Source organism: Galeopterus variegatus, unplaced genomic scaffold (genome assembly GCF_000696425.1).
Source record: "Galeopterus variegatus unplaced genomic scaffold, G_variegatus-3.0.2 Scaffold4, whole genome shotgun sequence".
Lineage (NCBI taxonomy): Eukaryota > Metazoa > Chordata > Mammalia > Dermoptera > Cynocephalidae > Galeopterus > Galeopterus variegatus.
Window position 1 is genome coordinate 1,119,122 of NW_007726115.1, and position 15,567 is coordinate 1,134,688.

At 39.9% G+C, this 15,567-nt stretch overlaps 1 protein-coding gene across 1 annotated transcript in view; it reads left to right on the forward strand.

Moving 5' to 3' along the window:
• The first annotated feature begins 612 nt into the window (after window positions 1-612).
• IFNGR1 (interferon gamma receptor 1) overlaps window positions 613-15,567 on the forward strand; it is a 20,885-nt gene continuing 5,930 nt past the window's right edge. Inside the window, exons 1-4 of the mRNA XM_008573921.1 lie at window positions 613-777; window positions 10,811-10,925; window positions 11,591-11,757; window positions 13,390-13,556. Of these exons, the coding sequence (XP_008572143.1) occupies window positions 693-777; window positions 10,811-10,925; window positions 11,591-11,757; window positions 13,390-13,556 (534 nt within the window). The 5' untranslated portion in view covers window positions 613-692. The remainder of the gene's footprint in view (window positions 778-10,810; window positions 10,926-11,590; window positions 11,758-13,389; window positions 13,557-15,567) is intronic.

The window sequence follows — 15,567 nt, forward strand, 5'->3', positions numbered from 1 at the left end:
GGGAGAGATGCAAAATAATAGATTTGGTCAGAGAGGCAACAGGGCATCCTTCTGGATGAGAGGCTGCTTAATAAATCGCTATTTGACATTTAATTGCTGAAAAGGTAAAGCAAGTTGTTTGTTGTCCAAGAATAAAGTCGTTCTTGGCCGAGCCAACTCGATTTGAACTGGGGGAGTTTGCACAAATCACTTCGAAGCCTCAGCTTCCTCAAATAAAAATGCAAGGATTGGAGAAGGCCCTTAAGGGCTCTCTCTGTTCTAAAATCTCAGGCTCCAAGACGCTCCAAGACGGTAAAATGAGAATTGTGACCGCGCTGTGGCCTAAAGCAAAGGTCTACAACCCCAGGACACTGCAAACACAGGAACAAAAATCGCGGAACACGGTGCCAAGCCCAAAGGACGTAAGCGCAGGATCCCCGTTCCTCACGTACTCGCGACCCTCCACGCCACCAGAGACTAGCGCCCAGAGCGCCACGCTCCACGTGCGCCCGCCTCTCCCGACCTCCCGGTCCACATCCAGCTTCCGGGTCCCGGCCCACGCCCCGCCCACGCCCCGCCCCCGGTCGCCGCGCTAGTCCAGGGCGGCGGAAGTGACGTGAGGCCCAGGCGGCAGGGCTGCGGCAGGGCTGCGGCGGGCCCGCGCCGGCGACTCCCGCGGTCGGTCAGCGCCAGGCCCGGAACTCCGTAGCAGGATGGCTGTCCTCGCCCTCCTGTTCCTTATCACGCAGGTCGTGAGCAGAGCTGCGATGGGCACCGCGGAACCGGAGACGTTCTCGGGTACTGTAGCTCGCGGTGGGGCCGCGGCCGGGTGGGGACGGAAGGTGGGCGGGAGCCGCCCCTGCCGGGCCGCCCCCGGTTCTCCGCGGCCGCAATCGCCGCCTAGCCGGTGCCCGGCTTCCCAGGCCACCCCTGGCGTCGGGCTCTGCTACCTTTCTGTCGCCTCTGTGTTGCTGCCAACACAGTTTCTCTTGTTCTTTTAATCTGTTTTAAAATAAGCGAGTTTCCTGGCCAGCGTTTGACCCCGTGTCCACAATTCATGGCTTAAATACTATATTCTTAGGGTGGACCCAAAATAGGATAGGAGAGAAGGTGCTCTGTCGCCGGCCGAGAATTATTGTGACAGTGACTGGTTCGTCTTACGTCTAAGTCTGGAAGTGGTGGGATCCGTGCACTGACCAGCCGGTTTGTCAGGCCGTAGGTCTCTTCCCAGAGCTTAGTTCTCAAGAGCGTTTTATTTCCGCCTGCTTATTGACGTTTCTCAGGAAACAAATGATGAGGATAGCTTTTCTAAAGCTTAAAGTAATCGTGATTTGGAGCTCCGAAGAAATCAGTAAATCTTTTCAACCCAGCTTTCCCTTTCCCCACTTTCCCCAGTCTTGCGTGTCTCCTCTGTGTCCAGTTAGAAGCTGCCTGGAAGGGGAAGGGGTAGGGCCCCTAACCGCCTTAACGTCAGGCGAACTGTGGGCCTGAACCTCTGTATTATGACTTTTTCCAGGAGCTCCTGTTAGGTGTGCTCCATTTATATCCAGCCCTCCTTTGGCTTCTCTTCAAAAGTCAAGCAAACCGATAGTCATTCCTTGGAACAGACATTGTGCCAAGCGCTGGGAATACAAAAATGATGGTCACTCATTTTCTGCTGTCAAGGATCATGATTTTAATAACTAACAGTTATTAAGTGCTAGGCACTGTAAGTGTTTAACACATCTTGTTGTCACAGCAGTCCTGTAAAGTAGGCGCTATTGGTATCTCCATGTGTGGATGAGAAATTGAAGCGCAGAAAGGTTTGCCCAGCTGGCACAGAGGTCACTACTACTCAGTGGGGAGCTGGGCAGTTTGGCTCCAGAGTCCAAGTTCATAACCTCCCTGCCAACTGCAACTATCTAGGGCGAGTTAATCATCCACTTGGACAATTACAGTGCATGGATATTGTGATAAGATGAATTTAAGCACAAGCTCCTGGAAAGCAAGATGTGGGTGCCTGGCTCTGTCCAGGGAACTCAGGAAAGACTTCACAGAGAAGGTGACACCAGTGTTGGAACTGGAGGTGCAGAGAGATTGACGTATGCAGAGGAAGAGGTGTGAAATGGCATGTTGAATTAGTGGAATGTTAAGTGTTTTATTGTAGACTGTGTGTGTGAGGACACAAGGGGAGATAGGATAGATGGAGAGGTAGGAACCAGTTAATGAAGTGCCTTGTCATGTATACCAGCAAGGGATAGAAATATAGCTTTGGCTAACTTAAGCAAAAAGAGGAATTTATTGACTCAGAAAATCCAAGCAAGAGTTAAACAGAACGAGTCAGGCAGAGAAAAAGAAATACCACATGTTCTCACTCATTGGTGGGAGCTAAAAAATAAACAAATTAATTCACCCACATACACACACAAAAAAAACCGGGGGCGGGGGAAGAAGATATAACAACTATACTTTTTTGAAGTTGTTACAACAAGCAAACGGAAAGGACATTCTTGGGGGGGAGGGGAGAGAGGGAGGAGGGAGGGAGGTGTCGGTGATGGGCCATAATAATCATATACATTGTATATTGACAAAATAAAAATTTAATGAAAAAAAAAAAAAAGAGTTAAACAGAAAATTAGAGATGTCAGCTGGGCCTCAGGAAGCTAGAACCAGGAACCCAAACTACTGCAACTCTCCTTTTCTTATTTCTAACCGGGCATTGACAGCTTTCCCTACTTGACAGCAATCATGAATGCTGACAGCTTTTGGGTTTTGACATCTTGTAGCTTCCTCCAGCCCATGAAAATCCCAGGGGAAGACACTGATTTACCCAGCTTGGTTCAGGTACAAGCTCACATGGGAAGGACATTGTCACAGCGGGTGGGGTGAGGAGGAATGGTGTTCCTGAAAGGAGTGCAGGTGCTGAACCAACAAAATAATATGCCCATAATACCTTGCTGAGTTAGTGGGCAGTCACTGATAATTTTACAAATGGGAATGATTTTATGCAGGATCAGATATGTGATTTAGAAAGACCAGTCATCTTATAAAGTATTTGGGAGGAGAAGCCCATTAGAAGGCTGCTGCTTAAGTCAGGGAAGGAGTTGTTGAGAAGTGATAAATAGAGTTTAAGTGGAGAAAAGAGAACAGTTTGAAGGAACATTGAGAAAGCAGAGTCAGTAGGATCCTGATTGGATGTGAACATAGAGGAGGAGGATGACTCAGGTTCCTGGCTCAGGCAGAGTGTTAAACCAAGTGCCAGACTCTTCCTTCTGAGTACAGGGCCCTCTTGAGTGTGGGGCCCCATGTGACTACACAATTTGTACATCCTTGAAGCCTGCCCTGGGAGTAAGATCGCCTGTCGGCCTCCCATGGGAACATACCCTGCAGCTTTCTGTACCCCAGCATTTTATAAACACAAGTGTCAGTGAGCTCCTCCCCTTTTCAGTTCATTTTCAGCACATTTCCCTAGATTTTTCAGTGCATTTCTCTAGATTTTATGTTCCCTATGCTTTTAAAATGAAAGTGCAAAATCTCCTGAGAGTGGGAGGAAGACACCTGCTTATGGCTCTTGGTTAGCTTCCCAGTCTTCTGGTATTCGCCCGGTGTGTTAACTCTTACTGTTGCTGAGCCTAACTGTGTAGTTGGAAATTCACCTTAAATGAGGGAACCTGGTAGGAGCAGGGAAGCAGTCAAGAGAATATAGTGATATGGTCAGCATCTGGAAAATCCAGGTATTTGGTATGTATTGTGTTATATACATGGGCTTTAATTAATATTTCTTAAGTGAAAATAAAATCCATCTGTGCCACTAATCATCAGTAGTGTTTCACTCTTCATGTACTTTTACATATAAAAGTAGTATATATTTTTTAAGTGAATCAGGGTGTGCTAGTGGCTGCCTTCTTCCAATTTGCTCTTCCACTCTGGGTACTATCCGAAGAGCCAAACTGGACTTTCCCCCTGATGTAGGGTTCCTAACTGACCTTCTGTATTTTATGCTCATTTTCTGACTTTAAGTTAATGCCCTGGGTAGTGTTTACATTTTTCATTACTTCTTTGGATTCTATTTTTATTTATTTCAGAGATCCAAAATACTTAAGATAATGCATTTTAGTAATATATATCTATTAGTCTCTTTCTGTTACTTATAACAGAATACCTAAAACTGGGTAATTGATAAAGAAATAAAATTTATTTCTTACAGCTTCAGAGTCTGGGAAGCCCAAAGTCCAGGGAATGCATTTGGTGAGGGCCCTAGCGGTGGTGGCTCTATAGTGTTGCAGGGTATCAACCGGCGAAATGGCTGAGCAAGAGAGGGAGAGCTAAGCTTCTCAGTTGCCCTCCTTATAAAGCCACAACCTACCTAATCATCTTTTAAAGGCCCCACCTTCAGTTACCATAATAGGATTTCTCACCCTCTTAACACTGTCACAGTGGGGATTAAGTTTCTAATACATGAAACTTTGGCGAACACATTCAGCCCATATGAGGGTATTAAATTTTCATTTTCATTTTATTTTGATCCATGACTCACACATACTTTGAAAGATCCACATTTTGATTCTATATAAAAGAAAACCTAAATTGAAGAGAAAAATTATAGTTTTAAGGAACTGTTCACAATATTTGGAGGCACACAGCAATAGTGCAGTTATTTTACAAACAAAATGAATAATCGGTGGTTCATTTTAATTAGACAGAGAATCAGAGTGAAATTTGAACCACAGTGAAGTGAATTCTTTTCAGAAAGGAATTGGTTTACTTTTAGTTTTATTAAGGGGTATCTTTCTTTTAGATTATCCCAATGTGTACCAATCAGAATACTAGGTATCCATTTCAGTCTTCTCCATTTTAAAGAAATAATTTATTTTAATGCTTAGTTCAGGTTTTCGAGTGACCATCATGTAAGTGTGGTAGTGTAATAAAATCAGGCAACATTATTTGAAGCAGATGCTTGTGAAGTCATCAGAAAATAGTCATCTCTAATTCCAATTTATATATGGAAGTTATTACTTACCCCTTATTTTAATAAATGAACTGACATGCTTAGGCAGTTTTTCTTAATGAAAAGCGACAAAGCTTGGCATATTGTCAGGTCTTTATATAACTTCTCTAAGCTTTTGTTTTCTCATTCGTAAAATATTCTCATAGGATAATTGTAGTGATTACCTGAGATAATGCATAAAAAAATTGAGCACACTGCATGTCTTGTAGTAAATGTTTAATATATGTTTGTGATTATCATCCAATAATGTACATCATTATTTTAACAAATATATTTTTAAATATTAAATTGTTTGTTATATATGAGAAGTTGTGTTGGCTTTTAAATAACAAACTCATCCAGATTAATATAAGAAATTTTAAAACTCAGCAGCTAACTCATTCTTCCACCTTTTCCCTGTTTTTGGTAGACTGAAAAGGCCTATTTTGGTTTTTTTTGGTTTCTAAATTATTTCTCAACTTAGAATGAATTATTCCAAAAGGGAATTAGTCTTGGGAAATGGCTTCTCTCAGAGACTACATTGGTCTGTTCCAATCAGAATTCATGCTATTGGGTAAACATGAACAAGAACAAAATCCTGGATTTGGGTCAGAAAAGTGGCTAAGCAGCTGTTTGTTGGATAAGCCCTAACTTGGTGGTTTGAGTGAAGGATCGGGGATGGGGCTTCATTACAGTTTCAGTGTAAGCCACTATTTGGTATGTCCGGGTCTTTAAACAAAGAGAAGAAAAGTATTCATTCACATCTGTTTTGTCAGTTCTGGGCTCCACATTTTAAGAGAGTGAGTGAGTGATGAACCAGAATAGGTCCTGAGGATAGAAAGGAGACTGAAGGGCACCTAGGGATATTTCACGTGTCCTCATTGAACCCTTAATTCTGAAACTATCTTTTTCTGAAGATACAAGAAAATCTATAGAAGGAAGTAGAAAATTGACTGTTTTTGCATTAGTGTCTCAAACTGGCCAATATACAGTTCCTTTCAAAGCCAAAAAATATTTCAAAGCCAAGAAATATTTCAATTAAAAACTTTTATGAACTTTTGAAATATCATGTGCAAGAATTTTCAAGATGTCATTCTGTTTAAATCCAGAGAATGCTGCTGTTTGCTAAGATGAAAGTTGGAAAGCATTAAGAAAAATAGCCATTTTATCAGCATTGTAAGACCATTCAGGAGGTAGATTGTAATCATAAGTATATTCTGACAAAAATACAAAAGCCTTGATTTGATATTTTTCTCTTATTCAGTCTGGATTTCTTACGCCATTTCTTAGTTTGCAGAGCAGAAGAAACCTTTGTGAAAATACCCAGGGCTGTGTATCTTTAACATGGGAAAGGTGTTAGATCTTTTCTCCAAGAGTTGTTTATTCAGAAAAGGGTTCAGATGCTTTAATTTGAAGCTTTTTTTTTTTTTTTTTTTTTTTTTTTGAGTTGTAGCATACAATAACTTGCCACAAAAACAATTTGACTACTGGCCCCTTTATCCTTCTATATGCTTCTCGGTTTGTTCTTCCCATAGGGAGGCAGATGAGATTGTCGAATGATGTTTGCAGTCCATAGCTCTGTTCTGCCTTAGGTGTCTTTCATACAGTTTTTGTATGCTAGTGTGTTAAAGTAGGTGATGCACTCTTCAGGCTGTCCTTCTTTCAAAAGAGGCACAGATTGGCAAGTATGGGATGGAGCATAGGTGGCAGCCCCAATTCTTATCACCCATCCATGCAAACGATAGTGCCAATGTTGGACTGTACTCTGCAGGTATCTGTAATTTGCTTCTGTATTAGTTTGTTTCTGTTGCTTATAACAGAATACCTGAAACTGGGTAATTAAAGAAGAAATGAAATTTATTTCTTACAGTTTTGGAGGCTGGGAAGTCCTTGGTCCAGGGCGTGCATCCGGTGAGGGCCTTCTTTTGGGTGGGAACTATCTACAAGGTCCCATGACAGCCAGGGTGTCACATGGCGAGAATGGGCTGAGCAAGAGAGCTCTCCTTATAAAACCATCAGAACCACATCCATGACCACCCATTAAACAGTCAACCCCTTACTCTGTGAATGGATCAATCCGTTCACAAGGTCACAGTCCTCGTGATCCATCACCTTTTAAAGGCCCCACCTTTCAAATACCATAATTGGATCTTCCGCCCTCTTAGTGCTGTTACAGTGGGGATCAGGTTTCTAGTACATGAACTTTGGTGAATATATTTGACCCATAGCAGCCTCTCCCTCTGCGCTACATTCACCAGCAATTATTGCAGAGCTGTTCTGGCTGCTGTTTTTTGTTTCTTTGTGACATTCTCATTGTCCTGTCAATGGCACTGCTCCATCACCTGCTGATCTCCACTTGTCTTATCTGTTCTCTCCTTTGTTCTTTTTTCATATCCTGTTTCTTCTGGCTTTTTATCAACTTTCTGAGAAAACAGTTGGCTCTCCTTTTTTCTACATTGTAATTAGAGTGTTATGAAAAACTGAGTCTTCTCTTTCTGTATCTGGTTTTGTTAAATCTTCAGCTGTAAGTTCTGACAGAGTTCTGGGAACTAGATCTTAAAATGGCTGAAGCTTACTCTGGGTATTGCATGCAGATACAATGTACCACATAATTCTGAGCCCATTTCTGAAAGTAACATGAGTTACACAAGACTGGACATTTTCAAGAGATAGAAATATCAGTAAGATGATTTAATTTTATAAAATCACTCTAGTAGGATCTTTCTTTAAACTCCATAGATAATAATACTCTTTTGCTATTTCTACGTATATTTTTATTTACACAAATGTATTATGAATAGAAGCTTGTTGTAAGCCTTAATTATTTTAATCTGAATATATAACAGTTTAAACTTCAGGTTAGAAAATTCTGAAACTTAACAACCAAACTACTCATGTCTGTCCTATGATTTTGGCAGAGACGACAAAGGCAGATATCTAATCACTGCATGATTTCTCTACTGGCAGGATTAAAACCACATGTTACATCTTTTGGCATAAATACTCAAAAGTTTTCCTTTAATCTGGTAGTGATTTCTGTTTGCTAGAATCCATTGAAACCTCTTCCTCCTACTACCTGTCTGTCTCGATTGTCTTGAAAGCTATGATTTAAGTCCTTGTAGTAGCCTAACCATGTCAGGCTTTTACTTAAATATGGGAAACATGGTTTGATTCACATTAAAAACTAATGCTGCACAAGTCTATTGTTGTTTGTGGTTTTATAATGTATGATTTAGAAGCCCCTTCCTAAGTCCAAATGCATTTTAATTGCTATTCTAGTATGGAGATTGACTTCTATAGCCTTTTCCTCAAACACAGGAATTTCAGATTGAGTATATACAATTATAAAGTCATTCCTGTTGGGAATAATTAAAAAGAGGGGCTTGTCATTGGAAACTGGAGGAAGGGATCCTAGCTTTGTAGTGGCAGAAAGTTTAGCAACTCTATTGCCTTCATTAACATGGAAAGTAAAAGTATGCCTGATGAGCTGCAGGATCTAGCTCAGGAGGTTTCCAAGCAAAGTGTTGAAGGTGCCACCTACTTTCTTCTTGCTTCTTACAGTGGAATGTAAGAGTAGGCTGATAAATTGTGGGAAGAACTGTTAAACAAAAAGAAACTAGGACCTGATGGTTTGAAAATTTTCAGTCTCTCAAGAGGCAAATGATGCTAAAATTAAGCAATGGCCTCTGAAGGAAGTTCAGATTCATGACAAGTGTTCTTAGTATCGGATATTTTTCTTATCTGGCTGCAAAGTTATATTTTTATGTGTGATTGTAATTTGATATTTCTGTTTAATTGAACCAGGCAGGGTTGCGGTGGGGAGAGAAGTGTTGAATCCACCTAAACAATGGACTGTAAACTATTTGTGACTAGATTGTGTGTGTGTGAGAGAGAGAGAGAGAGTGTGTGTGTGTATAGAATTCTGTTTTAAAATTAGTTTTTCCTTCTAAATTTTTTTTTTTTTTTTTTTTTAAAGATGACTGGCAAGGGGATCTTAACCCTTGACTTGGTGTTGTCAGCACCACGCTCAGCCAGTGAGCGAACCGGCCATCCCTATATGGGATCCGAACCCTTGGCCTTGGTGTTATCAGCACCACACTCTCCCGAGTGAGCCACGGGCCGGACCTTTCCTTCTAAATTTAAAACAAAAACAAAAACCTAAAATTATAAACATATAAAGCAGGGTTTCTCAACCTTGACACTTTTGGTATCTTGGACTGGATTCTTTTTTTGTTGTGGAAAGCTGTCCTGTGCATTGTAGGATATTTAGCAGCATCCCTGGCCTCTGTCCTCCAGATGCCAGTAGTATCCCCGCCATCCTCTCCAGTTGTGAAGAACCAAAAATGTCCACAGACATAGCCTGTTGTCACCTGGTAACAAAGTCACCTCTTGCTGAGAACCACTGCCATAAAAGAAAAAATAATCAGAAAAAGAATAGAAAGGCACTAGAATTTAGTTGTCCGTAAGTGTGTACTATTTACCTAAATAACTCTTGACCCCTGTTCTGCTTTGAAAAGATAATACATGTGTTAAATAATTGTAAATTAATGTGCCAGTTTTGTATTCAATAATATATATTGAAATTTTTGTTTTAGGAAAAGTGTAATAGGTATTCCCTTCAGTAGTAAGCAAATATGTATAGGAAATTAATATCTCACTTGACAGATGAGGAAATCTGATAACTATTTAGCAGTATATCTAGGAAAGAACTCAGGTTTTTTAGTTTCCAAGCCAGGGAGTATTTTTCTTATTAGAGCAGTTCACTTGACATAAAACTAAGTGATCATCATTATCTCTAGGGTGTTTTGAAAAAACATAAATGTCTGGCTCTCTCACAGTTTTTGAGAATGATGATAAGTTATGTTTGGAAGCCACCGTTCCTGTCCACATCACCATTCATTTATTTACTTCAATTGTATAAATAAAATGTGTTTAATGGACTTTTCCAGCTAGGCAGGATTGATTAACCTTAAATTTCAGATCGTATCACTAATTCTGTGCCTTCATGTTCAAATAAAGAAGTGAAGGGAGGGAGGGGATATGTGTGGGTTCAATTTTCCAGGGGGTGGTAGATGACAATTTTTTACACTGAGCAGGGGAAAATATGGCTACTTTTAATAACTAAATTTTAGTAGTGTTTGATTAGAAGAAGTTAAAATGATTTCTACCTGTTTTCATGTGACTTGTTCAAGCCTTATCAACACATGGTTTCTTTAATGGTTTAAAAGAGCAAAGGCAAGAAGAAATGTCAGGTATAGCTTTTGTAAAAAGCCCTCCACACCCCAGAGAACAAAATGTTGATGAAACTGTAATGGCCAGTGGCTTCTTCAGTCAGTCTTCAGGCATCTATTCCTGTTGTATAGAAAAGGTGTTAAAGATGTGTAATAGTACTGCGTGTAGGATTGAGTGCCTGGTGGTATTTTAGAGTGAAATTTGCCATCCCTGGTGTAGCCCATTCTTCTCTAGGCATTGAATACAATTTATGGTATCAAATATTGAAAATTCTAGTGATTAAATGAATTGAGGATTATTATTACAATAGATAGTGCATTTATTTATAAAAACCCCTGAGACATCATGGGCACTTACTGCCTCATGCTATATTTGTTTCCCTTCCATCACAATGATGTTTCTGTAATGTAAAATGAATCAGAACTATTTTATATATTTTTCAATAGACTTAATTTCTAGAAATCTACTCTAAATTTAAATTATTTTGGCATCTGTTCTGGTGAATTCTATGTTTCTTCAAATTTGTATACATATTTGACTTAAGATGTATTCAAATGATATCTTGTAATATCGTTTTCTGTGTTAATGTTAGGTTCTTACTATTGCCTATCTTACTTTTTTAATCTCTTACAGTGCCTGTACCAACCAATGTTACTATTGAGTCCTATAACATGAACCCTGTTCTATATTGGGAATACCAGGTCATGCCACAGACCCCTGTTTTTACCGTCCAGGTGAAGAAGTATCTGTGAGTGTTGCTGTTTTATCCTTTCTATTCTGTTTTAGTCTAGGTCCTTGCACATTCTGCAACCCTCTGTGTTCTCCTTCCGTTATCCTCCCTTCCCAGATGGCAGAATTTCCCAGACTGCTGTAGACATCCAGAAGCACTAAGGATGCAAATTAACTTTTTGCAGAATACTTCCTGCCTCTTATTTCTTCTTCCCGTCAATGTTGAAGTAAAGAAGTATCACTAACTTCGGACATTTTAAAGCATGAAATATAAAGCTAATAGTTCAGGTGTCATCTTAGTTCCTATAGTGTATGTATGTACTTTTTAGTAGAAAGATAAATTTCAAAAAAAAATTTGACAACTGTTAGGAGTCTTACTTTGTAATACATCTATGTTAATAGGATCTAGAGTTGTTTAAAAAGCAGATTTTAAAAAATAAGATGTGCAATGTGGTTTCTGTAGGTCTCATATTTTCAATTGAGCCTTTTTATTGTAAAGGAATTTGTAGTACTACTAACCGAACTAAGGGCTTCCTACTTTGTCTAGCTTCTCCAACCTATTCTTATTCAGCTCTTTCTACCACCTGCAGACAGTGAATGAAAAGCAAAGCACAGACTGAGATGGTTTGAGTTTGATGACAATAAAAGTTACTCCCGGGGTTTCCTTATTCCTTTTCATTTCAGGGGAGGAGTGTGGAACAATGCCTGTGTCAATATCTCTCATCATAGTTGTAATATTTTTGACCAAATTGATGATCCATCAGATTCTCTCTGGGCCAGAGTTAAAGCTAGGGTTGGACAAGAGGAATCTCCCTATGCATTGTCAAAAGAATTCATTTTGTGCCGACATGGTAAGTAGAACATATACATGAGTAAATTTTAAAGTACTTGCATGTCTTCTGTATATGTGTGCTTTTATTAGCGGTTGCTACAGGTTAGCAGAATGCCTGACAAACGAGGAATTTAGAGAATCAAATCTGATCCATTGCATTCCCATCCCATACACATGTGGGTCAGTGCTGTCCAGCTGTGCTCTGCACCACCTTTTCCTCCCCATCTTCTGTCGCTCAGTCCTAAGTTACAGTCACTGAGGATTTCAGCTGCTGGCTCTCATCCTTCTCTCCTTAAGCCCTTAATGCCTGTGGGAATTTGAATACTAACCAAATACATTAAAAAATGTTAGAGTTCCTTCATCTCTTCAACCCCCATGATTTTCAGCTCTTCACTCTTCCAGCATCCCACTCCCCTAGTATACCTGGTCTTGTTATCATCTCAAAGTCCAGAATCTTCAGTGCCAGTTCCTATATTCTGATGATGATGTCCTATCTTAGTTCTCATACCCTCACTTCTGGGTCAAAGAAACCTTTATTCTCTTGCCTCCTCCCTGGTATTCTAGTGCTTCGGTGCCTTTTCTGATAGCATCACTTGCTTCCTTGTCCAGCTTCCGTGCTTTATCACTACACGACCACCTGCCATTTGTCCCTTCCACAGGCCCTCCTCTACTTGCCCTTTAAATATTTGTATTCCCCAGAATCTGCGTCTTTGTCATATGATAACCACACCATCTGGATGTCAGGTTTTTCCCACACAGATTTATCAAGGGCCTACTGTGTGCCAGAAAGTATACTAGGCCCTGAGGATATATTGGTAAGTAAGAACAGACCTGCCTGGCACACAGTAGGTACGCAGTGAATATGTGAAGAAAAGATGAATGGTTCACCAGCCAAATTCCAAACATCAAAGACTCATAATAAATATTTGTTAAATAGATGAATATCTAGTTCTGATTTTCACGATAAAAATTGAGTGTTTATTTTTTTTTTTTAAAGATGACCGGTAAGGGGATCTCAACCCTTGGCTTGGTGTGGTCAACACCACGCTCAGCCAGTGAGCAAACCGGCCATCCCTATATAGGATCCGAACCCGTGGCCTTGGTGTTATCAGCACCACATTCTCCCGAGTGAGCCACGGGCCGGCCCATAATTGAGTGTTTAAATACAACTTAAATGCAAACTTTTACAGAGCCGTCATGCCAGACACCCATAGATGTTGAAGATACAGTTTCAGTGAGGAAAGATAACTAAACATTTTTAGAAATCAGGTTTCTTAATCTACAGAAGCAAAGATAAAGGAAAAATTCCTTAGTAGAGCTTCTGTTATGTCCAGATTGTTTTTTAGTTTTGTTTTTTATTCAAGGTTTATAACCAACTGTTTTTCTCTAGAACTAGAAATGAAATTAAACTGTTAAAGAGGAGTTTAGATTAGATAAGAATACTTCTTATCTGAAATATTTTAAACATTTATATATTAAGGGCACTTAGAATATCTTCTAGATGTTTGTGGAGTGCTTTAAATGTGGTCCTGCTTTAGAGCAACAACAACAAATACAAAAAAGAGGTTGATTGATTGATTTTGGTAATTTTATGAAATGTACTATGGAGTTCCAAGGCCAGTACTAATTATACTTTCTCCCCTTCTCCCAGGAAAAATTGGACCACCTAGAGTGGATATCAGAGAGAAGGAAAACCAAATCATTGTTAACATATTTCACCCTATAAGTATGATAAATGGAGAAGAGTGGGGAACTCTTTATGAGAATTCTTGTGATACATTCATGTACAGTGTGTATGTGAGAGTGAATGAAAGTGAGGTATGTATTTCTATTTCATCTTTTTCAAAATGGAAATTATTCTGTAGCTAGCATAAGGTGTTTCATTCTGCAGTGTAATGAAAGTAAGATACTTAATGAATATTCAGGTAAGACTCATGGATCATAGACTTTGATAAGAAAAAAAAAATGTGAATGCTATTGAAAGGAATTGGTATGGAATGAATCACTAACAGTGACCAGGTGAATACATGTAAGTTTTTTCTTTGCCGCATTTAGCAGCACAACTATAATCTAGGATTTTTTCCCATATACTTCCATTTCTCCACTAGTAAGATGACAGTAATTTTAACCTTTTCTTCCTCACTGGTGGTGATAGAAAATATACGAAGATATAATTTGAACAAGTACAGCTGTGGGGCTGTACTTACATTCTGGTACTGGTGTGGAGTCCACACTTGGCTTAGAACTACTCTACTCTGTCCTTCACAGTGCTGCCATTAATCTGTTTAACAAAAACTTATCAAGCACATACTGTGTGCCTTCTGGGCACCAGAAGTATAGCAATGAACAGTATAGACAAGACAAAACTCTGGAGAATTGCTGTGGAGCAAGGAAGGAGGATGGGGGTGGGGCATAATGATTTTCAGTAGGGCGGTCAGAGAAGGCCTCTCAGGGAAGCTGCTAGCTGGAGCCAGGGCTGGAGGAGGTTAGAAGGTGAGCCCCATGGACATACATGGAGAGAGTGTTTCAGGCCCTGGCAGGAGCAGGGTAGGATGGGAAGGGAGCAGCAAGGGGACAGTGAGGCTGGGGCAGAGTTCGGGGAGCTTGTGAGGTCAGAGAGGTCACTGGGGGCCACGACTCTTAGGGCATTGGAGGGGTTTGACTTTTATACTTTTATTCTGAGTGAGATGCTGTGCCCCTGTAAAGATTTAAGCAGGAGAGTGACATCTGATTTAGATTTTTAAACATCACTTTGGATGCTAGCAGAGTTGTCTTTCTAAAGTGCAAATCTAATCATATTACTCTGCTGTTTAAAAGCTTTTCGCAAATCCCCATCAACTACAAAATGATATCTAAATTCCCTTCTATGGCATGGCCTACAAGGCCTTCATGATTTGACCTCTTGCATCATCTCCAGCCACCTGTCTCCCGGTTCCCTCCAACATGTTTTCCTTCTGCTTTGGTGAACTGATTGTTCTTAATTCCCTGAAAGTACCATGCTCTTTCACAGAATGCCCTTCTCCACCTTTTCCATTTGGTAAATTTCAGCTCATTCTTCAGTAGTCAACTGGGGTATCACCTTGAATTCTTTTCTGACCCAGTACACTGTTTTCTGTGGTCTGGTTATTCCTAGTTCCATATAGTATTCCTCTTGCAGTATTCTTTACTCTCTGTTACATTTCTTTTTCATCTCCCTTCTATACTATATTGTAAGTTATTTGAAGTCAGGCACCAACATCCTACCTTGTGTCTTCATGCTCTCGCACAGGTGATCCACACGCTGTGCCTAGTTGAATGAATGATAAATTACCAGGGATTGCTTTGTTCACTTCTGTATATTAGTACCCAGAGATCTTACAGCCTTTGTGTAATACCTTTATTATTCTTCCTATGAAATGCTTTTATCTTTCACCAGCTAAGTTTCTAGCCCTCTAGGAATAGGACAAATGAACATTTGTTGGTTTAACGATTAACAATGAACACTTCTGCTACTCAAGTTTTTAAATGTATAGTCCCTATAATGAACATTTTAATGGCTACGTAGCATCATGCTATGGTGAAATAACAAATTGACTTACTATTTGATATCAAAGCTTTTTTTAGACATGTTCAGCATTAATCATATGTATGTTTTTTTCAGGCATTTGACCAGGATTAATATGGTGGGGTTTTTTTTGCAGATTACAGGAAGCCATGCATTTTCATTGTTTTTTTTTTTTTTTTTTTTTTTTCATACAGTTTCTAGAGAGAAGACACGTAGAGACAGAAGATGATTGCAACGAGACTCAGTGCCATTTGAGTATTCCAGTATCTTCAGTGAATTCTCGGT